General features: G+C 42.9%; 1 protein-coding gene across 5 annotated transcripts in view; it reads right to left on the reverse strand.

Annotated features, from left to right (window-relative positions):
- Positions 1–5681: 5681 nt before the first annotated feature.
- SETX (senataxin) overlaps positions 5682–24934 on the reverse strand; it is a 99049-nt gene continuing 79796 nt past the window's right edge. For 4 of the 5 annotated variants that reach the window (XM_036913476.2, XM_036913475.2, XM_057499159.1 and 1 more), the window contains 8 exons: positions 20775–20924; positions 19772–19879; positions 17051–17241; positions 15912–16004; positions 14196–14360; positions 10490–10588; positions 9358–9445; positions 5682–6764 (listed from right to left, as the gene is read on the reverse strand). In XM_036913476.2, coding sequence (XP_036769371.2) covers positions 6030–6764; positions 9358–9445; positions 10490–10588; positions 14196–14360; positions 15912–16004; positions 17051–17241; positions 19772–19879; positions 20775–20924 — 1629 coding nt within the window. In that variant the 3' untranslated portion in view covers positions 5682–6029. The remainder of the gene's footprint in view (positions 6765–9357; positions 9446–10489; positions 10589–14195; positions 14361–15911; positions 16005–17050; positions 17242–19771; positions 19880–20774; positions 20925–24934) is intronic. The other variant, XM_036913477.2, reaches the window with a different exon arrangement.

The following is a 24934-nucleotide window of genomic DNA, read 5'->3' on the forward strand; positions in this document are numbered from 1 at the left end:
TGGGGCTCTGTTCCCGTGCCCTCGAGAGGGGCCGTTACTTGCCATCCTGCCAGTGCTGGGGGTGAGGCATGCTGGGAAGCTGCAGTGGGCTCAGTCTCTGCACCCCGATCCCTGAGAGGAGGGTGCTAGGTGCGGGGTGTTCCAGTCACCGCCTTTGGGGTGCTCAGAAACCTCCAGGGGCTCCCGCCGCCCTCTATTGGAGTCCGCCGGCCTCAGTCAGCCCCCCCACCATCGCTGCCAGCCCTGCCCATGGGCCCTCAGGCTCCGTGCTCTTTCTTCCTCAGGGCGCCCACCCAGTTTTTGGATGCCAATTTCTACTCCACCCTGAAGCTTTCAGCCTCTCCTGCCTCCCCAGCGAGCTTGCCTATTGTGCAGAGCACATGCTCTGTCCGTCTGCCCAGCTCATTCTTGGCTGAAAAGCACTGACTTGTTGGGGGAACAGGTGTCTCTTAGGCTGTCACTTAGCTCACACAGGGGTGTAGGGGTCAGGAATTCCAATGGGACACAGCTCAGGAGTTTGATCGGGGCGTCTCTTGAGGTTGTGGTCAGGGTGTCGGCCAGGCTGCGCACACCCCGAAGGCCTGATGGGGCTGCAGGGTCCACTTCCAGGACGGCACCCTCACTGCCTGTTGGCAGGAGACCCTCTCCCCGCAGAGATTCTCGTGTCCACATAGCGTGGCAGCCGGCTTGCCCACAGAACTGGCTTGAAGGCCCACACGCCATTGTTTCCACAGTACCCATACCCAGCTGGCTACACAGGTCGGCCTCATTCAGTGGAGGAAGGGACCGTCCTGGAGGGCCCAATATCCCACATCTGTGAGAGTTCAACCACAGCAGCCAAGACGCTGTGAAAACTGAATGGAAGGTGTTGATTTCAAGGACCTGGCCTTGTGCAGTTGTGGGGGCTGGTTAAGCTGGCCCCTAAGACCATCACCTTCCTTGGGTGCAGGCAGGCAGTTGTAAAGTGGGCAGTGCAGACAAGCTGGAGCCCGTGTCAGTCTGCCTGCAATAGGGAGGTGTGGGTGTGCTGCACGAGAACAGGAGCCCCATGTTGCGGAGTGGACACCCACCATGCCCAGGCCTCAGTGAAGCTGAAGGGGGGGAAGGGGGGACCTGGGCCAGCAAGTCAGCAGAAGATTGCACACAGTGTTCACAGCACCCAGTGCCTCTGACCCAACCTTCTGAGCCTATGAACAATAGGGCTGCAGCTTCCTTTCTATTCTCCAAATCTAATACAAAGTGGCCCATCCTAAAAAAAAAAAAATACAGGGAATTCTGGGATTCAGCCTACCCAGGCTGACAGCTTACAAACTGCGAGGGACTAGATGCTTGTGCCCACGTCCCAAATTCATATTCTGAAATCCTACCCCCCAAGGTGATGGTGTTAGGATGCGGGGCCTTTGGGAGGTGGTTCGGTCATGGGGGCGGGGGGCCCTCTCACGAATGGGGCTAGTGGCCTTATTAAAGGCACCTGAGTCCCTTGAGCCTTCTGCCGTGTGAGTACAGTGAGAAGCCAGCTGTCATCGGACGCCGAGTCTGCCAGCACCGTGCTCTTGGACTTCCAACCTCCGGAAGTGTCAGAAATAACTGTTTGTTGTTTATAAACCCGTCTGTGGTATTGTGGCAGTGCCTGAACAGGCTGAGGCAGAAAGCCACCCCTCTTCCAGCCCTTCCTCTCCGGAACATCCAGGATCGGGGCCTGGGACTTTGGAACTTACTGGTGAAACGAATCAGAAGAGAACTCAAACCTCACTATCTTTCCAGGTAAGAGAGTGAAGCCCATGGAGGCTGTGACCAGTGTGTGGACAAGGACAGCTGCCAAGCTCAGGCCACCTCCCCCCAGGCCTGGTCTGGGTCTGCAGGCCAACCTGGCATCCAGCTGCGCTCATACTGACTGCAGCGGTTGCACACAGAGCTGCAGCTCTGCCATCTCTCAACTCTCTCACTCTGGACGGGTCCTTCCACCCATTTGACCTCGCTATGAAATCTAGACAATGGTGATGACGACAGCAGGCACACTGTGGTCTTGGTGGGAGAACTGAGGTCATGTACAGGGTCAAGGATCCCAGCAGACTCTACCATGTGTTTTGATTAAACTCAGAGCCCGAGATGGGACTCTTGCTTCAAGGACAGCCAGTCGGGCATCTCTTGCCTGGAGGCCAGGCACACACCAGCCGGCTGCCTTTTGGAGACCTCGCTGGTCACGCTGACCCACTGTGGGTCTTCCCTGACTGCGCACGGCCTTAGAGTCCTCCCCTTCTGCTGGCAGCAAGAGGCCCCTGAGCGGTTTCCCCTGGCTGTGATGCCCTGGGGAACTTCCTTCTGAATGATAGCAAAGGTGCCCAGGTGGCTTTTCTGGTGGGCCTCACCTTGTGCCAGGCAGCAAGGGAGAAGAGCACTAAGGCAGACAGGCATAGCTAGTGGGCCCCGGGGCTGCTCCTCTTTCCTCCTGACCCCATGGGAACAGGCCTCAGGGCTGGCTGCTCAATGGAGTCACCTGAGAGCAAGTTTAAGCTTCAGAGTTTATTGTTTTTTTAAAAGGCCCCAGACCCATTAAATCAGAAATTCCAGGGTAGAGCCCAGGAATGAGAATTTGTCCAAAGTTCCCAAAGGCCATCCCTCAGGTTGAAAAGTACATCTAACAATTTGACTTGCAGCAATGTTGCTTAAAAACAAAGGCAACTGCACAGCAGAGCCTGAGCTGTAAGGCACAGGCACAAAGGACACCCCATAGCCCATGCCATATAGGCTGTGCCCGTTCACCTGGCAAACGCCTCCTGCACAGGACAGGGTAACAATAGCTCAGGCCCTTCGAGAGTTATGGAGGGATCCCCTGTGTACAGAAGCTGCCTTTACGGTGCTGCACACTATAAATTCTGTGTAAGGTCTCTCCCCACTACTGACCCATGCACAGGGGCACTTAAGGGACTGATTATACTCTTAACTCCCAAATGCGTCTTTACGTCCCAGGTGAACTGTGCATAAACCCAGAGTGAGCAAGCAGCCCAGAGAGGCTGTCTGTGTGCTCGCCCTGGACACAGCAGCAAGCACTGTATGGAAGAGTTGATCTCAGGTCATTGCTGTTATAAACGGGACACCTCTGTGACCGTGAGCCATTGCTGATGCAGCCGTCCACCTGCCCCTCTTTGCTGCCAAGAGCTCCTTTCCCAGGTTTCTGTCCACCTGCCCCTCCTCTCACCCCCATCTCTGCCTAAGGGTGAGCAGGCATTCCTGCTGGCCCAAACTTCACTATGTAACTGATCATCACCAACTGGCCCCAACTTCCAGTAAGGCTCCAAAGAGCTGGGAAGCAGGGCGAGCTGTGGGAAGGGACTGAATAAAATGAATCAAATGGCAGACAAAACACACTGTCTAGTATGTCATTCCTTAATTCTGTAATATGTTAACTCCTAACCCATGTCAGTTTTGTTTTCATTTTTAATCTGCCATCTTCTCTTAAAATTTAGGTTTTAGCAAAGACAACAGGGCTATTGTTCCAAACCCTAGCTATGAATTCAGAACATAAAGTCAAAGCTATGGCAAAAAATTATTGCCTGCCCAATTAATCGGAAAAAATAGTTTGGTACATTTTAGTTATAAAATTCATTTACAGGAGGTTCATATGTACTTATCAAATTTGCTCCTCCTAATACACAAAACATGTCACTAAGTAAACCATGCACAATAAATCCAAGTCAAATTCTACACAAAGAAGTAAAACAACCTGTTATGTAGAATATATTCATGTTGCAGGAACTCATCCTGAAAGGCAGGGCGCTTCCTTCTACGCCATGGAAAGGACAAGGCCAAGAGCCCCATTTCTCGCCGTGCAGTCACATTAGCTACCAATGACAGCACGGCCACGCCAAGAGGCTACACTGCACATGTGAGATGCTTTATGTAAACGCTTTTACCAACTGAACAATGGTTTCAAATGCGATGTCAGGTCTGACTTTCCTGCTGGGACAAAGGCCTGCTCACTAGAAAGGATTATGTGGCTCGCCCATAATTTCGTCATTAGACTCAATGGATGGTGAACCAACAAGTGAACATGTGTGAGAACAGCATCACACTTACCTGGAAACACATTGGGTGTGGCAGCAATGTCTGCATCCTGGGGACACTTTTTCCTCAATTCAAGTGCCAGGTGAGCAGAGGGAGAAGTTCCCACCCCCAGCTGTTTGTCATGCCTCCTTTATAAGCTCACGGAATTTTTAGATGCTCTAAATTGTACCACTGCGAGTATCTGCTAAACAGAGTGCTGTACCAAGACAGCAGGAAAGTCAACTTCATGAGATTCCTTGCCACAAGCACGCACAGGAAGCTTACGGAACCCGACCCACAGTGGGGCTCAGCCCATGCTCCCATGCCATGTGGCCAAGGATGGGCTCCCCACCCACAAACAGAGCAGGGCTCACTCTGCGGGGAGAAGTGCATGCGCCCTCAGTGACAGCGTGTGCTTGCCAGCAGGCGGGCATCTGGACACCAGTGCAAGGGACATGAGTGACGAGGCAGGAGATGTTTAAACTTCTGGCAACCAAACATTTTTTAAAGGTCTTAACTGTCTGCTTTAGTAGAATTTCTAACACAGAGGACTCTTTGCTTGAAAAGCAGATGACAGGAAAGATTTCAAATAGTGTAATTCATTTTCCAGGAGCTGTTTCCCCACCCAGATCAGCACCCACTACAAGCCACTGGTTCTAACGATTGTCAGTGGTTACTGATACACACTGTCACGTCTAATGCTCTCAACTCATTTTGTGTGGTTTGGAAACTGGACTTTGAAATTAGGGAGCCACTCCCTTGGCCATCTCAAATCTGCACTCCCCATGGCCATTCCCCTTTCACAGAAGCACAGTCCACTCTGACCAGATACTGTACAACAGAGGTGTATTCCGCTCAGACAGGTTCCAAAGATCAGAGGCAATCTGTCAACTTCTTTCTGGTTCTTAACTCTAAACAACGATACTCCTCTCCTACCCTTCTCTTTTCATAGGGTGCTTCTTCCTAACATGCGTCTGGCCTGTCCTCACAGTTCCCAAGCTGCCAGAATCCCTTGGGAAGATGTTTGACATACAGCTTCCCAGGCTGCACCTAAAGTTAATCTGCTGGATCCTCCCAGCCGTCTGCCAGCTTTCACAAGTAACCCAATTGAGGTGGTTCCCACCGAGCCACTCCAGCACTCTTAACACCCAGCAACCACCGGATTGGTAACCCACCAGGTTACGGGAAGCTCATGATACACTGGGGGCATCTGAATGACACTTCAAGAATTAGTCTTTCATTTCATACTCTTCTATTTCAAGGACAGTAAGAATGTTATAGAACTATATGCTCACTAAAGTAGAGATGAACTCGTCACAGAAATGTAACATCTTATGCCAAGGTACCTCACCTAAAAAAAGTACACCACCAGTAGAACTTTACTGAACAGAACTATGCTTCTCAAGTTTCTCTCAAGAGACACCAGTTGTTTTTTAAACAGAACGAGAGACATCTGACCCACCAGCCCTAACTCAGCTTATTCTAAACTCCCCGGGCTGTGGAAGAGATCTGTCTGTCCTAACCTAACAATGGTTGAAAGGGCCTGCCCTCCTGCAGTCTTTTTTTTTTTTTAATATAAAGTTTGTTCTGTTGAAAATGATTAACATTTTAAGCAGCGGAAAGAAAGGCGGTCAAGATTAAATTTTAAAAGGATTTTGTTATTTGCTATACAAATATACATTTTAACTTTTACAACATCCACTCCAGTCTGACCTTCTTCTCTACAGAACAGGAGATCAACATTTCCAGTCTCCGGCTTCAAGGACAGATTACTGATACACAAACGCCCTCTGAAAGCTTTTGCAACTGAAAAAAGTACAGAAGATGACCCACAGGCTCAGGCGTGTGGATGCACTTTCCATGTTTTCCAATAGCACACAAACTCCTTTTAGGAAAAAATCATCTTATCTGAATGGTCCTTTTAGCTGGTTATCTTAAGTCTGCAATAACGCTTATGGCTGAAAGTCTATGTCATTTGGCCTTCACTATAAAAGCTTTCTTTTCTTTGAACTATCCTCCTCCAGTCTCCTCTTGTCCCAGCCAGAGTTCCTCTCTGTGTGATGGCTCTCAGAGCTATGCTTTTCCTGGTCCCCTTCACTGAAAGCCCTGGTCTCTCTTCGATGGCTGAGATTTTCTTCCTGGCCACGTTTTCTTTTACTTGTGGAAGCTTCAGTACTAGCAGCCGGAGGGTCACCCGGCCCGGGAAGTTTGTGGCTGCTCAGAGGAGCTACTTCGGCAGTGGACGGCTGCACACTCCCGAGATTCTGGTGACTCACAGGAAAGCCTGGCTCTTGCAAGGGAGGAGCTGCTCCAGGCTGCTGGGGGCTCAAGGGCTGTGGCTCCTGGAGGCATTGCCCTTTGCGGTCCATGCCCATCCTCCGAAGCAGGCGTGGGTCTCGCAGCCGGTCCTGCAGGAGAGGCCTCTCAGGACCCTGAGCAGGGATGGTAACAGTGGCTCCCTTGGGGTCCGAGGGTGCAGAGTTCGGGGAAGAAGCAAACGATGTATGGGCAAGTTCACTGCCTAGCCTGTTGCCAGGCAAGCCACCCTGGAACCTGGGCGCCTCTGGGGTGATGGCAAGGGGGTGAGTCAGGCTTCTTTCAAGTGCCGGCTTGAGTTTCAGAATCTTTGTGGCATCATGTCTGTAGTTTTTGTCACAGGTCTTAACAATGGCACCGCGCTTCTGTGCATCCTGAATCAGTTGATTCCAATGCTCATTTTCCTTAAAGAGGAGAGAGAGAGTTACAGCCCAGACAAAGGCTCATATGCCTGAGAAGCATGAGGTTCCAGCTTTCATTTCCAAACAAATAAGTATACATACTTCATGAATGGATTCTCAAGAATCCATTACTTGCTAGACAAGGCCAAAATATACATGTAAGGACAGTAAAGCCACATTACCAGAAAAGAACACTGGTCACCACCATGAGCTCTTCCACCACTTCAACCACTGTTACTCACGCTACATGGTAGTCCACTGCCACGTGGATCTGCACCAGCTGCCAGTAGCCTCATGTAGCTATTAACATTTCAATTAATTAAAATGAAATAAAACTAAAGATTCAGTTCCTCAGCTCCACATTATGAGTGCTCGGTGGCCACAGATGACTGGTGGTTAGTGTTCTGGACAGTGCAGGAACAGACTGGCGCCATCATGCAGGCAAGTCCCCCTTGGCCGTGCTGGCCTAGAGTCTTGTCTGCCTGTTGGTCAGGCCAACATGCAGGAACAGGAAGGCTTAGTTTCTTTTCAGGAAGCCCTAACGTTTGAGTGCATATCACTGTTCTAGAAAGAGGTCTATAGCTTTCAACAAATTCTCAAAGGCCTCCCAAACTCCAAAGAGTTAAACGAACTGAATCCACTGAGATACTATTCCAAAGGTATCATCCCACTCACTCTCTTTTCTAGAGAAACACCTCATGAAGAGCACAGTGAAGGAAAAGAGAAAACTGATGCATCTCGCCCCCTCATCCCTTTAGAGTTTCCTCAGCAATAAACTGCTTCTTTACAACTACCAGAACTTGAACTTACTTAGAAAGAAGGAAGACTTAGCATGAGAGACAACAAAGGACAAAGGTGGAAGGAAAGAGAAGAAAAGGGGAGAAAGAGAAAAGGTTTAGTTCTTTTGGCTAAACAACCAAAAAAAAAAGGACCCAAGGACAACGAAAGCTGAAGGCCCAAGTGATAAACTGGGAGTTTCTAAATTCTCTTCCTTCCAGCTCCCTGTGTTAGCACTGGCTTCCCAGCATGCAGGCACTGTCTGTGCCACAGCTGCAGGTCAGAGTCTTCAATCCGTTTTATGCCCTGGGGCTCACACAGACTTTCCCTAAGAACATTCCAGGGAATCAACTCCCGGCCCCACTTCCTTCTCAGCTCTCCGGCCCCTCTATGCGTCCTTCACAGTCACAATGACTCACTCTTCCTAAATCTGGGCACAGAGTGCATGCCAGGCCAATAGAAACTGCTGGATGCAAGCCACATAGAGGGGGCAGTAAAAATAAGGGTGCCTGCAAGGCTCCTTTAATCAGGGCATCACTGAAAGACACAGCGCTAGTAACATTTTACTTTTCACATTTAAACATTATCAAAATTCAACTGTGTACAAGTAATAACTAACAAATAGTCAATTGACAAATTATTTTGTAACAATCAGATTCTTACCATCACAGGAAAAATAGTTTAAAGACCTTTCATTCTAAGGGAACTACAGTCGCAGGAATTTGCAAAAAGCAGTACAGAAATGCACCCTTCAAACAATTTCCCCCATTATAGAAACAATTTTTTAATCTTTCATTTTATATATACATTTTTGTGGCAGAGAAGTGTGATAATGAGGTTAACAGAAAGGCTTTAGTTGTAAAAATAAATTACCCCATGAATTTTATCCTAAACAAGTATGAATGGAAATTAAATTTCAAAAAGTAGAATACTGCTGCTCTCCTATTTCATGGGATACACTAAAGAACCACAGAATAGATTTAACAGTTTTATTTTAAAATGTCAGTATTTAGAAATAAACTTATGATAAAAAGTTTTCAGTATCTACTTAAAAATAGGGGGTACACAGCTTATAAAACTTCATCCAACAGGGTACACAACCAAGAGAAGGTGGAAACCACAGGTCTAGGTAGGGGTTGGATGAGAAAGACTGTACTTGGGTGCCCTCTGGAGGTAATAACTAAAACAGGGCCAATCTACTGAGTTGGCTCCTCTCCTAAGCTTGACTTTGTTAAACGGAGAATTAGAAAACGGGAAGTTATTACCCCAATGAGACAAGCAGCAGATACACGCTTTAGCTAGCTGTGATAGCCCTGAGCTAAGCAGCACTACTTGCTCACTGAAAGTGTACGCTTGCCACCTCCCCCAGAGGCACAGGTGTCCTGCAGAGGAGCCTGCACAGCACCCACCAAGGGGACAGCGGGCGGCATTATCCTAAGGGCACACACACGCTCCCTCCCTCTCTGCCATTAAGTGGGGCCAGTGACAGCCACGTTTATTGAGTGTTACCAAGTGCCAACAACTTGTCTAACACTTTACACGTATGGATTTGTAGGTCTTCTTGATAATCTTATGATGTACATGGAATTTTCTAAGAAAGGTGTTGTGAGGGTGTTGTGGATATCTGGGCCGAGGTGAGCAGCTTACATGTGTACAAGTTCTTGTGGCTGGAGGACAGAACCACCACGGAGAGTATGTTTGCTATTTGTAACCCTCAAATCATTTCCATCTTGATGGAAAACAAAACACAGAACCTTAGCCCACTATCAGTAACAACGGGCAACCTTCTGGGTTCTCTGGGGCCCACGGCTGTACCCACCATCAGGGTCCTTAAATGTCCGAGGATGAAGAGGCTGTACTTGGCTCGTGTGATGGTGACATTCAATCTTGGCAAACTTGCCAGAAATCTAAGCGAACAAAACAAAAGAAGTTAACTTCTTTCTACAGAATGACTGAGCCTATCAGAACAGGTGAGACACAGTAGTAGTTCTGACAGATTTTCCTGGGCTCCTTCTACTTTAAAACCACAGGACTTTCCCACTCTTGTCCCCAACATAGGGTGCCTGGCAAGGAGGCGACTGCCATTAAAACAGTGAACAAAAGGCCTGGTGTTTTCCTTCAAAGTGATTTGTCAATCTCCTATTCTGACTTGGACGAGACACTGGGAATTTTAACAGTATGATTTTTAAGCCTTAAAAACATCCTAAAAAATATGATATGAGATTAAATATATTTGATATTATTCAAATATTGTGGAACCAGTGCAGAAATACCCAAACACAAGACAAATGCATCAATGTGAAAAGAGCTCAGAAATAATAGAATTGGCATATGGTGAAACTTCAAAATAGTTGGGAAAGAATGATCTATTTGCAAATGGTGCTGAAATAACTGCCCTCCACTTGCACACTCAGACTATTTCTATGGAGGGGCAGAAATAAATTAGTATTCTCTTTAAGAACAAACACATTTACAATCTGTAAATTCCATCTGCTTTTCATGAAAAGGACAAAATAATTACCTAGAGCCTCAAGGCCCTGAGACTCGAGTTTTCTGTCATCCATTACAGGATCCTTTGCATCTTTAGTAAGTAAATTGACAGTGGTAGTTACGGTTAACAAACTTATCCAAAGCAGGAAAACACAAGAGGAAAAACCACTTTATGACATATAATGGAGAGAAACAAGGCCCTGCAAAATGCACTTGATCCAATGATTTACTTCACTTAGTAAGTAAAATAACAGATTCACACTGGGATATGGGTCAACATCCAATGTATCAGGAGAAGCAGACTTACCAATGGGTTAACTTCACAACGTGAAAAAGAAACATTCATGATAACATAGTATTTTTAATAAGACAATAAATAAATGATGGTATTCTCTAGGGGTGGTTGGAAACAGATCTGGCTCTGGATTATAAACAAGCAAGAACTCAGTAATGACAGTTACCCAATGGAGCCTTGCATGGTATTTGCTCTGACACACGTAACAATGATGCAGTCTTTCTGGCGACCCTGAAAGGCATCCACAGTACCGACTTCTGCAGGCCTATTGAAGAAAGACATGTTTACTGGGAAAAGTAAGATAATTATTAAACATACACACTTATAAAGTAGTATTTTTCAGGAGCTTTTTCATGTTTTTACTGAAATATAATTCACAGAACATAAAATTCACCATTTTCAAGCATACCATTTGTTTCTAGTACATTCACTATGTGGGGCAGCCATCACCACTCTCAATTTTCAGAACATTTCCACCAACCTAAAGGGAAACTGTGCCTATTAGGCATCAATCTCAATGTCCCCCTCCCCCCAGGCCCTGGCAATCACTAATCTACTTTTTCTCTCTATGGGTTTTTCTATACTAGAAATTCCATATTAAAGGAATCATAAGGTATATGGTCTTTTGTTTCTGGCCTCTTAGCGTAATGTTTTCAAAGTTCATCCACGTTGTAGCATGTAACAGTACTTCATTCCTTTTATGACTGAATATTTGTCCAGATACACAATTTATTTTATCAATTTACAATTGATGGACACTTGGGTTGTTCCCACTTTTTGACTATTATGAATAATGTCGCTATGAACATTCACGTGTAAGCTTTTGGGTAAACATTTTTTCAGCTCTTTCAGGTATAACCTGAAAGGAATGGAATTACTCCATCATATGGTAATTCCTATGATTAATTTTTTAATTAACTGCCAATCTATTTCACCAAGTGGTTTGGCATTTTACACCCTCACCAGCAATGTATAAGGGTTCCACATTTCTCCACATCCTTGCCAACACTTGTTACTGTCTGTTGTTTTTTCTGGACTACATCATCTTGGTAGGGTACCCCACTGTGGTTTTGCTTTGCATTTTCCTAATGACAAATGATATTGAACATCCTTCATGTGCTTGTTGGTCGTCTGTTTATTACCTTCTTTTGAAAAATGCTCTTCAAATCCTTTGCTCATTTAAAAAATTAGATTAATTATCTTTTTATTATTGAGTTATATGAATTCTTTCTATATTCTGGATATGAGACTCTTATCAGATATATGATTTGCAAGAACAGATCTTCCTTAAGATGGGGTTACATCCCAAAAACCACTGTAAGTTGAAAATATCATTAAGTTGAAAACACATTTAATACACCTAAACTACCCAACATCAGCGCTTAGCCTGGCCCACCTTAACCATGCTCAGGGTGCTTACGTGAGCCTATAGTAGGGCAAAATCACTGAACACAAAGCCTATGTTATAATAAGGTGTTGAATATCTCACGTAATTTACCGCGTGCTGCACTGACAGGGAAAAACAGGACAGCCGTCCAGGCGCAGAAAGGGTGTCATGGGTCAGCTGTGGATCATCAGTTGTGATCACATGGCTGACTGGGAGCTGAGGTTCGGATGCCATCACCCAGCATCATGAGAATTGTACCACATTATCACCAGCCCAGAAAAGATAAAAATTCAAAACTTGAAGTGTGGTTTCTACCAAATGTTGAAAGATCCTAACTTGAACTGTGGTAAGTCAGCAACCATCTGTCTCTCCCCATTTTGTGGAAATCTTTTTATTCTTTTGATGGTGTCCTTTGACACACACGTTTTTAATTTTTATGAAGTCCAATCTGAGGTCATACAGATTTACACCATTGTTTCCTTATAATTTTCTCTCAGATTTAGGATTGTAATCCATTTTGAGTTCATTATTGCATGTGGTGTGAGACAGGGACTAAAATTCATTCTTTTGCATGTGGACATCCCGCTGTCCAGCACCACTTATTGAAAAGACTGTCCTTCCCCACTGAATGGGTCTGGCACCCTTGTTGATAATCATCTGGCCCAAGTGTAGGTTTACTTCTGGACTCCGAGGTCTACTGGCCTACAGGTCTATCCTTACAGCAGTATTGCAATTTTGATAAGTAGCTTTGCAGTCTAAGTTTTTAAACAGGGAAGTGGGAGCCTTCCCAAGCTATTTACTGTTCTAAACTATTCACTTCCATGTGTATTTTAGACTAAGCTTGTCCATCTGTGAGAAAGCAGTTGAAATTTTGACAGCATTAACACTCAAACTGTAGATCAATTTGGGGAGCAGCGCCTTGTTAACAATATAAGTCTTCCAATCCATGAACAGAGTGTCTTTCCATTTACTCAGGTGTTAACTTCTTTTAACATTTTGTACTTTTCAGTGTACAACTCTTATACTGATTATATTTATTCCTATGTATTTTGTTCTCTTTGATACAATTACAAACAGAATTGTCTTTTAAATTTCTTTTTTAGATTGCTCTTTGCTACTGTATAGAAATACAACTGATTTTTGTATATTGATCCTGTATCCTACAATTTTCCTGAACTAATTTATTAGGGCTAATAGTGTCTGTGTGTGGCTTCTTTAGGGTTTCCCCTATGTAAGGCCATACGATTGACGGAGATAGTTTTACTTCTTACTAATATGGATGCCTTTTATTTCTTTTTCATATCTAATTGTCCTGCCTAGAACCTCTTACAATGCTGTGTAGAAGCAGCAAGAGCAGGCATCCTTCCTAATCTTGGGAAAGCCTTTAGCCTTATCTGCAATTGTGATGCTAGCAATGGGTCTTTCACAGATGCCCTGTATTAAGGGTGAGGCGGTTCCTTTCTATTCCTAGTCTGTTGAGTGTTTTTATCATAAAAGGGTGTTGGATTTCAGTCAAATGCTTTTCCATATCTACTTAGATGATATGTGGGTTTTCTTCACTTTATTCTATTAATAGGGTGTATCACACTGACTGATAGTTTCCTATGTTGAACCAACCTTGCATTCCTGAGACAATCCTACTTGGTCATGATGTATGATGTTTTATATGCTGCTGAATTCAGCTGCCACTATTTTCTTGAGGATTTTTGCATCTATATTCATAAGGAATATTGGTCTGTAGTTTTTTTCTTGTGATATCTTTCCTCGACTGGTATAAGTTAATATTGGCCTGATAAAATTAGTTAGAAAAGGAGCTATTTTTTTAAAAAGTTTGAGAAGGATTGGTATTAATTCTTATTTTAGTGATTGATAGAATTCACCAGTGAAGCCTGGTCCTGGGTTTTTCTTTGTTGGGAAGTGTCTGATTACTAACTCTGTTTAAACTTTACTTTTAATTGTTCAAATTTCTATTTTTTCTAGAATCAATTTCAGTAGTTTGTATGCTTCTAGGTTAAGAAATTTTTGAGTTGGTGGATTTCCAATATCTGAACTTTAATTTTACTGTTGAGGTAAAAAGGAAACAAAAATAAGATCTTCATCCTATACATAAAAGCACTAGAAGGGTTAAATAATTTAAGTGAAAATGTGACTTCATGAGTCTTGCTAGAATTAGAATTCAGACTAAAAAGTCATGGAACTAGAGGCAAAGGCCTGTAGAATCTCTCAGTCAATTTCACTGCCAAGTATAATGGTGACAACATTCCAATGGACAGGAGGGACTTGGTCTACAGAAGCTTCCAGTGTGACCATTCCCTACCCAGCACAAGTCTATGGAAGCCAGCGTCCCAGTTCCTTGTGCTGCACTACCCTGGTCTAAGACCATTCCCCAGAGTTACAGCTGCTTTTCTTGTTTCCTTCTGTCACCTTTCTTCTTTTCAATTCAATAGAAAAACTGGAAATATCTGTAAAAATATAGATTTCTCACCCTTTTCTACCAAACTCTTTGTCCAAATCCTTCTGAATCATCATCTTCTGAGCCTTGTAATGGGTTATTATGCCAATGTTTCGGAGTGTAGCATCCTTTCTTTTGTCTTTAATAAGTTTAATTATTTCCATTACCAGTTTTATTTCTTGAACATTTACATATGAGCTAAATCAGATGGAAAAAACAATAACACATCAAAACCAAAGCAGTCCAATGGCTGACTTAAGTTCCACTTTTGTTTTCCATTACAGTAAAGGGCAGGAGAGGTAGGTTTCATCTTTACTCAGTCAGCAGTGACTCAAACAGGCTGCTATAAAGACCATTAAAAATCATACATACAAATAAATATAAAAATAACTGCCCAATGAAATGTGAGGTTGTGAGAGAAGAGTTTGGAATCAACTGTACTTTACACCCTACTTTCTTCATCTGTTAAAACAGGGATGCACAGTAAGAACAAAGAATTTAGAATAAGAATATATGAATTATAAATAGATAACATTAAGGATTTACTATGTTCTACATACTGAGAAAAGTGCTTTCGATGTCTTATCTTCCTTAATTCCCCACCACTGGCTCTGCAGACCACGTACCACACCACCAAGGGAATGCCAACCACAGAGACTAAATTCAGCGCAGAGAAGACGTCAACCCCAGAGAACAACATGGGGTCCTGGCAAAGGGTCACAGCCCCATCGACCTCACCCTGTACTCCTCACTCATCTCCCAAATGAAACACATGCCCTCATTACCTTGCACCAACACTGCACCTTTATTCCCAAGGCCACGTTATGCCTCACCTGAAAACCCGTAAGTACCCACTATCCTAATGACTTACTGAACAGACAACCAAGCCAGCTAACTCTCTCCCCAATTCCTGGAATCTTTATCTTCCTTGGCTCTCTCTTAAGACATTACTTGTGTGGCCTTCTTTGTAAGGACTCTGAATCCTCCACTCCATTCCAACAGCTCCTGCTACAACCTTTTCAACCCTCCTGGCACTGCAAGCCCTCTAGCCAACTGCTTCTGTGTATTTCTGACTTCTTCACTGAATGTTCCCTCCCTCCACTTCTGTACCTGAACTAATGCCTGATTCTTGCTCAGGACAGCACAGAGGTGGCATCTGTATTTCCTCCTACTTACTGAGAACTCCTGTGCCAACAAACGCAGCCTCCAGACTGTTTACCCTCTACTCTGTCCTTTGACGTTGTTTAGCAGCCACTGCTCCTTTTTGTGCTACAGACCACCTGAACATGGCCCGTATTCACAATCCAATATGCTAGAAGTACTGTCCACCCTGTCTCACACCTTAATTTAACTGAGTCTGTATCCTTTACAACACTTAACCCACCTGGAATAATTAATTGCCTGGTTATTCCCTGGTTAATGTGTCTCCCCTATTAGACCACAGCAACTTTGCACTGGGCCATGTCTGTTTTAGACACAGCTGGATCTCAGCATGTATTTCACTCAAGTGCTTACCACATGTTAAGTAATATCTCCATTACACAGCTATGAAGATTAGAAGGCTGAAATATATGGAGAACAACATCAGCAATTTATGACAGAAAAGAAGATATCAGCCATTTAAGTGAAAATGACTGTGCCTTGGCAATAGGCAGAGTGGTATGTATGGAAAATTTTTTTAATGTAAACATGAACAAAGATAACAAATCTGCACCCATCACTAGGAATTGAAGAAAGCGGAGAACATACTCATTATCCCGTCTTTCTGAACCATCTCCGACATCAAACACAAGGTAAGGTTGAAACGGCCAGTCTGATGAACACCGCGTGGTCTCAGTCAGTCTACAAGAAAGCAGCCACCATTCAGAATACAAGTCAAGTTACAAGAAACATTTTCTTATTACTTTTTCTGAGGGAGAAGGGAGCTGGGAAAGTAAGGGGAAAGGAAAGACTTTCTTCTACTTAAATGTGCTTTAGTGAAAGGTACAAAATGGACTTTATTTATACATTAGTACTAGGGAGAGTGACCTATCTAATTAGAATACAACAATTGCAACTGGGAAGTTACTTATGATAAGAGAAAAGAGCCAAAGAGTACATGGTCCGTAACTCCAATGGTTCGGCTTGTGATTCTTTGACTTTACAATGGTACAAAAGCAATATGAGTTCAGTAGAAGCCATGCTTTGCATTTTGGATCTGGATCTTTTCCTGGGCTGGCGATATGATCCTCTCTGGTGACGCTGGGCCAAGGCAGCGAGCTGCAGCGCCATGTTGGTCAGCAGTCAACACCCGGACACCTGTTCTGCGCCCGGACAGCCATTCTGTTTCCCCCTTTCAGTGCAGCACGCGGTAAATTACGTGGGATATTCAACACTTCATTATAAAACAGGCTTTCTGTTAGACAATTTTGCCCACCTGCAGGCTAATGTAAGTGTTCTGAATATGTTTAAGGTAGGCAAGGGTAAGCTGTGATGTTTGGTAGTTAGGAGTATTAAATGTTTTTCAACTTACAATGGGTTTATTGGGACTTAATCTCTTTATAAATCAAGGAAGATCTGTACTATGTAGAATATGGTGTGATTTTTTTCCCAAAAAAATCTAAAAATAGAAAATGTAAAAAAAAGATATGCATAGTACAAAGCCTGGAAGTACATATACCAAAATATTACCAGTGACTATTTCAGGGTAGTATAAATATGAGGAGTGTTTCCCCTTCTTTTTTGCTTATCTGCATTTGCTGCAACCAATGTGACTTTTAGAATGAGAGAAAACTATTAAACCTTTGATTTATGCTTTTTATGATAAGACTTAAGACCACAGTAAAACAGCAATTCTTCCTAAGCAGCTAAACCTGCAAATGAGCTATGAAACAATGACTGGGGCTTACCTATTTGTTTTCAAGCTTTTGTTATAAACATAATTAGAAGGGAAGAGACATATGTCTGGATGCATCCTGTACTGAACGGTGAGCTGTACAATGGGCAGCCTGCCAATCATATTGTGCTCCACGTCCTCCTCCAGCAGCTTGTAGAAGCGAGCCATCATTGACTGGTCATAGCCATGCTCCTGGGCTTTCTGCTAGGGGACATAAAAGTCATTTCCAAGAATTTGCTTATGTTTTCCCCAGAACAATGACTGAGCTCTAATATGTGCATGGCAAAGTTTAGGTGGAGTAAGATTACCAACAATCAAAGATTCAGAGAAAGGTGTTTGACTCCAGCCCTTGAAAAGGCACATAGGTTGACTGTAAAAGTTGAGCTATTTTCTCTTTATTTAGAAAACCCACATAATGTGTATGAAAAGCTTTGAGCTTGTGAATGACCACAACTGAAGCTATTTTGATGCCGAGGGAGGCCACATGAAAGAATCAATGATATGAGGTGCAAAGAAATGCAGCACGGATGGTGACAATTACTTCTGGAGTGTGCTCTCCCTAATGCAAACATGGAGTGTCATTGCAAACGCCTTTTAGAGGCCAATTCCTTCATCCGTCCGTCCATCTATCCAATAAATACTGATCATCGCAAATTTGGGGTGCTGAGACTGCTAAGTTGAAAAAGATCAGAACTTATATTCTGGCGGAGGAGACAGAAAAGACTAAGATGATTTCATAAAGCCAATAATGGGTACAATCTGCAATGTGGACAACAGTGACCTTGATGACAGCTAGAGAGCACTGACACTGTGACTTGGGAGATACACTTCAGTGGCAACATCTTAAAGATTCAAAAGGTACTAAATAATCTAGGAGCAAAAAATGTGCTGTGAAAAATGTACTAAGATGATGGAATCTTGATGAGCAATGTTAGGACATGGCTGTTGAAGATACACCTGCAAGATCTGAATAAACCTGCCCCACAAACTATGACTGAAAAAAGGCATCACTTCCTAAATAACAGATTATTATACATGTGACTTCAAACAGGTTTGTGTGACTCAATAAAATAAATTAAGTTTAGCAGATGTTTAGCAACTTCATCTACATCCCCCAGAATGTACGCAAATTAGCTAAGACCTCATTTTGAATGTTCTCTGTGGCAAAAAAAAAGAAAAGGACTTAATATGAGGTAACACATCTACTTTCAGAAAAAAATGTCTATCCTACAAAATGACAGAGCTTTATATGTCATCACATAGAAGGATATGCCCGATCTATTTACTGATTAGAAAAAACAAATTTGGCACAGAATGACTCCGTAACCTTTAAACAAAGCCAAAACCTACCTACATACGCTGTATACAAACCTTGCAACTGCCTGACACACCATATTTTATTAACTTAGCTACTGTATGTTACCCACTAGATCGTAAGCTCCACGAGGACAGGGATTTTGGTCTGCTTTCTTCACTGTCATAACACCAGCACATAAAACAGTGCCTGAATTAGGGTGCCATTCTATAAATTTAAAGAAATGAATAAACAAACACACAAATGCCCAGGAAAATATGTTAAAATACTTACTAAACTGTTCACAGTAATTATGCCTAGAAATAGGTGATCAGAAAGGCATGTTGAGGAAATTAACCTTGTAATTATTTTCTAAATTTTCCTCAGTAAGCCTGTAACATTTCCCCAATAATAATAAAAAGCCTGAATGGCTTTTTTCCACTTTTGCCATTTTTATCAATTACTGAAGGAGGCAGTGAGGTAAGGCCCATCAACAACACCTACATACTGAGGCCCTTCAACAAGTTAAATCAGTAAATTTTTGAAATACTGTGTTACTTAAAGACATGCACTCCAGAGCTGGCTCTTCATTATTCACGAACAGCCTTCAGCACTGCTGCAGGCTCTCTCACTCAGGTGGTGTGGGGTTATGCCCCACCTGATCACATATGTGCTCAGACGGCAAAGAACTACACTGTCACTGTAAGCAATTCATTCCAAAGCCAAAAACCAGTGACAACAAAAACTGCAGTCATTCATTCATTCATTTCATAAATGAACAGGAATGTTTGAAAATGATCTGTGCTCTGGGATTGCTCATACAGGCACTACTCTGTATTTGTATAAATAATTGTGTGAATTTTATTAAATTGCTAAACCACAGTCTAGACCTATTCGGACTACACAAAACATCCACTGAATCCTGATTCTGGTGTGTATTTCTGAAGTCACCTTTACTGAGATAAAAAAAAAGTAGAGAGGATCACAATCAAGGTGCTGATCTTCCCACAAGAAGAGTCCACAGTCTCCTTTCTTTTCCTGTCACCCACACTTTAAGAGGATGAGGGTCACAGACATTTTCTTGTATTATAGGGTAAAGGATTCTAAAACTAGAAATGTATTTTAAAAATAATTTCCCTTTTTAATGTTTTCCTCAAATTTGTACATATTTATTAAATATAAATCTGGAGGCTAGGAAACTTTTCCTTGCTTCTTTTATTATAGTTTTGGTGTTTATATAATTGAAATAAATCAGGTTACAGCCCTTTAAGTAGTTGCACACTGCCTTTACCAAAGGCCAGCCCAATGCACATGGAATATGGTATTGTTTTGTCTTCTGGTCTCTGACACTTACACTGCTCCTGTCATACCTGGACATAAACACAATTATGAACAAGCAGGTGTTTTCAGACCTTTTTTTATGAATATGAAAAGGCTCACCACAGAAATGACAGTGGGAGGGAGCTGTTTAGGATCTCCTACTAGGATAAGCTTGTTGCAATGATGGATGAGCGGAGTAAGGGTGTCAACTTCAGAAGACTGCCCAGCCTTGGAGAGAAAGTACAGGATGGAGAAAGAGTCTTAATTATCCTTGTTATTTATTCATTCACGCAATTTATCTAATTCATAAAAGTTCTAACCATTCAGAAAAGTACCACATCATCTTCTTTTTCATCAAATATCAAAAATAAGGATTTTCCCTGGTTAGAAAACAATTGCAACAAGAACACTCTTACCAATTTTATAAAACCATAGGTGTTTTCTGCCACCACTTAGGTGCCACCACCACTAGCAAACTAGCTGCCAAGCTGGCAGGCGCAGACTTCCTGTCTGTGTTCCTGGCTGCTGCTGGACCACCTGAAGGCACTTGGAGACTGTGCCCCCGCCCCCACTCCTCAGTGGGCCTCTTCAGTTCCAAGACTTGAGTGCCTCTTAGTTCAGTGATGTTTTCTTCAGTTATTTCATCACTTCCACTTTCTCTGTTCCCTCCTTTTGGAGAATACTGAATCTTGGATCTCCTACATTGATACTCTGTATCTCATTTTCCATCTCTTTTGTCTCCTGGCTCTACATTCTGGCAAACAGTAGGTACCCAACAAATGTTTGCAAAATGAATAAGCTGGGTATTAGCTGAAAATACTGTGGCTCAGAGCTGACCAGTTATACAAAACTGCTTCAACAAGGTAACCTGAGATCCTCTAAGCAGGAGCTAGATAATCCTCAGAAGAGATTTTTTTTAGGAGCAATCAGGAATCCTTAAGGCTATAACCTCAAGACTGGAAAAGCACTTTTAACTGAGGGGGGTATCTAAGAGAACACACAAAATGTGGCAGGTAAAAATAAAATGCAGAAAGACCATTTTGTCACAGCTCAGCAGCCATGCTTCACTTAAGACACAGTCCCCGCAGCCCTAGTCAAAGCAGATGGCTGACTGCTTACGGACCTCATCAACAATGACACAACTGAAGGGGAGACCCCCTTGCCCACGAAAAGCAGACTCGAGCAATAAACCACCACTGGTGCTCAAGGTGCAGCAGACGACATGGGACTCCAAAACGATGATACTCTGTGTTTTTTGTGGGCGTCCTTGAACCTAAGAGAATAAAGATGAATCAATATCCAGTTGTCTATAAATTCTTAATTACGGTAGGCCTACTTCTACTATAAAATAACCATTATTTATTATGTGACAGAATAATATTTAGTAAATGTTAGGGGTGAACCTCAAATCTAGACAACAGCAGAAACAAACAATATCCAAGATACCACAAACTGCCAGAAAGAACACTGCTTTGCAGTGCAGTTGAAGCTTAGAACATGATTTAAGCACATTGAGACATATTCAGGATGGGATTTGGTCAAAGTAACAATTCTTATAGTCAGATAGATGTATGTGGACAGGTATCAGAATAAGTAGAGATTAAAAAATCCTACTGAGTTGAGAAACAATTATTTGTGTAAAACCTGGTTCAGAACTAAGCTTCAATGTACATTGTTCTGTTAGTGTTTAAGTATGCAATGCTGTTCTTTCTTTTGTAAACTCTGGTACCAACAAAATGCCTGAAAAACTGATGCACACTCTACTTCCACAGTAAGAAAAACAACCTTACCTACTCCTGTGACGCAACATACAATAATGAGACCAACAGTGTGGTCACCCTCAGAATGTCCAGCACTTAGTTAATAACCTAGTCCTCTCATCAGATTCAGTTAGCCTATTTCTGCTCCTGAAAGTAGCAGCGATTCACCCCTGCCCCTGTGATATGGTCAACCATGGGCTCCCAGGCATGTGTCTGAGATTTAGGAAGTGGGTGGTAACTGTGGCCCTCCAGGGCTCACATGTTGAAGCACTGTCACACCTTTCCTCTCAGCTGTCTACTAAGAAAACTGCCACTACAATTCATTCAGTGGCCCACAGAATACTGTGACAAGCAGCAGAAACCACAATGTCTATAAACATGGACTTCATCCTTAAATTTGGGAAGATTAACTTTGGGCTCAGTTTAAAATTTTAATAGAAAGCTTTCCATATTATTCTTAATTTAAATAAACTGCTGATGGAAACATACATTAAATTCAACTGTACTTATTTTATCTATATAGAGAATATATAATAATTCCTTCAAGAGAGAAATCTCAGCTCAGAAATACCAGTCTGACCTCCCTCCCCGACCCCTAACTGGTGTTACTAGGGCTGCGTGATGAGGACATACATCTGGCTTGTCCCAGTTTTGATCAACCTAGATCTCAGTTCGTATTTTTATATCTAAAGAATACTGGGGAAAACATTACACATGTTATGGAAGGATTATCATCAAAAACAAGTGCAAGGAGTGTATGCTTTCAGCTAAGAAGTGAAAGCAAAAAAGGTGCTTGTACTTTCTTATGCCAAATCCCAACCACTGTCACTCTACTTGAATCCAGACACAATTTTCCTTTTTTCTTTCATTTTAATAGGAAAAATACCTAAAAACCTATTTTTATTACTTATCTGATGATAATTATAATTGATTTTGCAGTGCAGGGGGAGGAGAGACCTAACAGTAATTTTTTAAATAGTTACCTAGACCTAGTAAAGGAAAAACATATTTTATAATCACCTCTTTCTTAGAAATCTCAGGTGGTGATTAAGAATTCATTACTAGAATGAGATTCTGGCATGAGAGGTGAGATGGAGAATTCCTCCCAAAACCACAGATAGTATGAAAATGTAGTTAATTGATACAACTAACCCTAAAACAACAACAAGAAAGAAGGCTGAACAAGACTGCATACTGACCTCATGAACAGAGCAGACCTCACGAAACAGGGTAACATAAGAAAGCCTTAATCCTGCGGGACCCGAGCCCTTTCCCCACCCCAGCTCACTGGTGGGAGGAAGAAAAACGGAGCGGGGGAGGGGGTGGAAGCCTGGGACTGCTGAACACCCAGCCCAGGAGATCTGCTTTGGGCACAGAAGCCTACACTGTGTGGTATTCTGGACACTGGGGAGCTCAGACAGGTGGAGTGCTTGAGAGACAGATTCCGGCCATTTGTGGAGGGACGGATCCACACCCGGCTGCTCTGGGACCATGGAAAAGGCAGGTGGTCTGAGAGGCTTCCTAGCAGCAAGAGCGCTGCTGAATGACTGGGGTTTGCACGGAGCTTGCTGCGGGAGAGGGTACAAGGTTCTCTGGGTGTGCTCTGCCCAGCTGCTTGGGACTTTGAGGAGCTTCAGGCACCCCATCCCCCTGGCTGACTTCTCAGCTCCGAGGCCCCCCAACTGTGACACACAGCCTGCTGCACCTTGCTCCTAGCCTGCCAACACTGGTTCACAAACGTGCAGTCACCGTGCTAGCATTAGGCCAGCCAGAGGGAGGCCCCACCTACAATAGCTAGAGACACCAAGCACAGAGGCTTACACCTGTGTGCTTGGCCCACTGGCTCTGACATGGGAGACAGGCACTGCAGACGGGAATCAGCAAACAGATCTTTTCTCCCACCAGGCACCAGCTCCGCTCCCGTAGGACCCCCAACATCACTCTAGGGGCTGAGCAGCTCCAGAGACTGGAGCTTCTGGGCACTAGTGGGCACCACACAGAAATAGGAAACATCAAAAGAACATGGTTTAGACCAAAATCTCACAAACCCCAGAAAAAGGGTCAAATGAAACTGAACTCACCAATCTGCCTGAAAGAGAGTTCAAAATAAAAATCATAAACATGCTTATGGAGGTACAAAAAAATATCCAAGAACTCAGGAACAAATTTAAGTTGGAGATTCAATCAGTTAAGAAATTCCATATCTGAAATGAAACATATTATGGAGGGATTTAAAAGCAGATTAGAGGTAGTAGAAGAGACGATAACTGGAATAGGAACTAGAGAAGAGGAATACAAAGAAGCTGAGGCACAAAGAGAAAAAAGAATCTCTTAAGAATGAAAGAGTATTGAGAGAACTGTGTGATAAATCCAAATGGAATAATATTCATATTATAAGGGTACCAGAAGAAGAGAGAGAAAAAGGGATAGAAAGTGTCACTGAGGAGGTAACTGCTGAAAACTTCCCCAATCTGGGAAAGGAGATAGTCTCTCAGGTCATGGAGGTGCACAGATCTCCCAACACAAGAGACTTAAGGAAGACAACATCAAGACATATAATAATTAAAATGGCAAAGATCAAAGCTAAAGACAGACTTTAAAAGCAGCTAGAGAGAGAAAAAAAGATCACATACAAAGGAAAACCCATCAGGCTATCATCAGACTTCTCAACAGAAACCTTACAGGCCCAAAGGGAGTGGCATGACATATTTAATGCAATGAAGCAGAAGGGCCTTGAACCAAGAATACTCTACCCAGCAAGGTTATCATTCAAATTTGAAAGAGGGATTAAACAATTTTCAGATAAGAAACAGTTGAGGGAATTTACCTCCCACAAACCACCTCTACGGTGCATTTTGGAGGGACTGCTATAGATGGAAGTACTCCTAAGGCTAAATAGATGTCACCCAAGGGATAGACAGAGAGTACAGAATACGATTCATAACATACAAAGAATGGAGGAGGAAGAAAAAGGAGGAAAAAAAAGAGAGAGAACCTTTAGGTTGTATTTGTAATAGCACACGAAGTGAGTTAAATTAGACTGTTAGATAGGGAATTACCCTTGAACCTTTGGTAAGCACGAATCTAAAGTCTGCAATGGCAATAAGTACATATCTATCAATAATCACCCTGAATGTAAATGGTCTGAATGCACCAATCAAAAGATATACAGTCACTGAATGGATTAAAAAACAAGATCCGTCTATACTGCTGCCTACAAGAGACTTACTTCAAACCCAAAGACATACACAGACTGAAAGTAAAGGGATGGAAAAAGATATTTCATGCAACTAACAGGGACAAAAAAGCAGGAGTTGCAGTACTTGTATCAGACAAAATAAGACTTCAAAAGAAAGAAAGTAACAAGAGACAAAGAAGGACATTACATAATGATAAAGGGGTCCAATCAATAAGAGGATATAACTGTTATAAATATCTATGCACCCAATACAGGATCACCTACATATGTGAAACAAATACTAACAGAATTAAAGGGGGAAATAGAATGCAATGCATTCATTTT

This window comes from Manis pentadactyla, chromosome 3, assembly GCF_030020395.1.
Source record: "Manis pentadactyla isolate mManPen7 chromosome 3, mManPen7.hap1, whole genome shotgun sequence".
Taxonomy (NCBI): Eukaryota; Metazoa; Chordata; class Mammalia; order Pholidota; family Manidae; genus Manis; species Manis pentadactyla.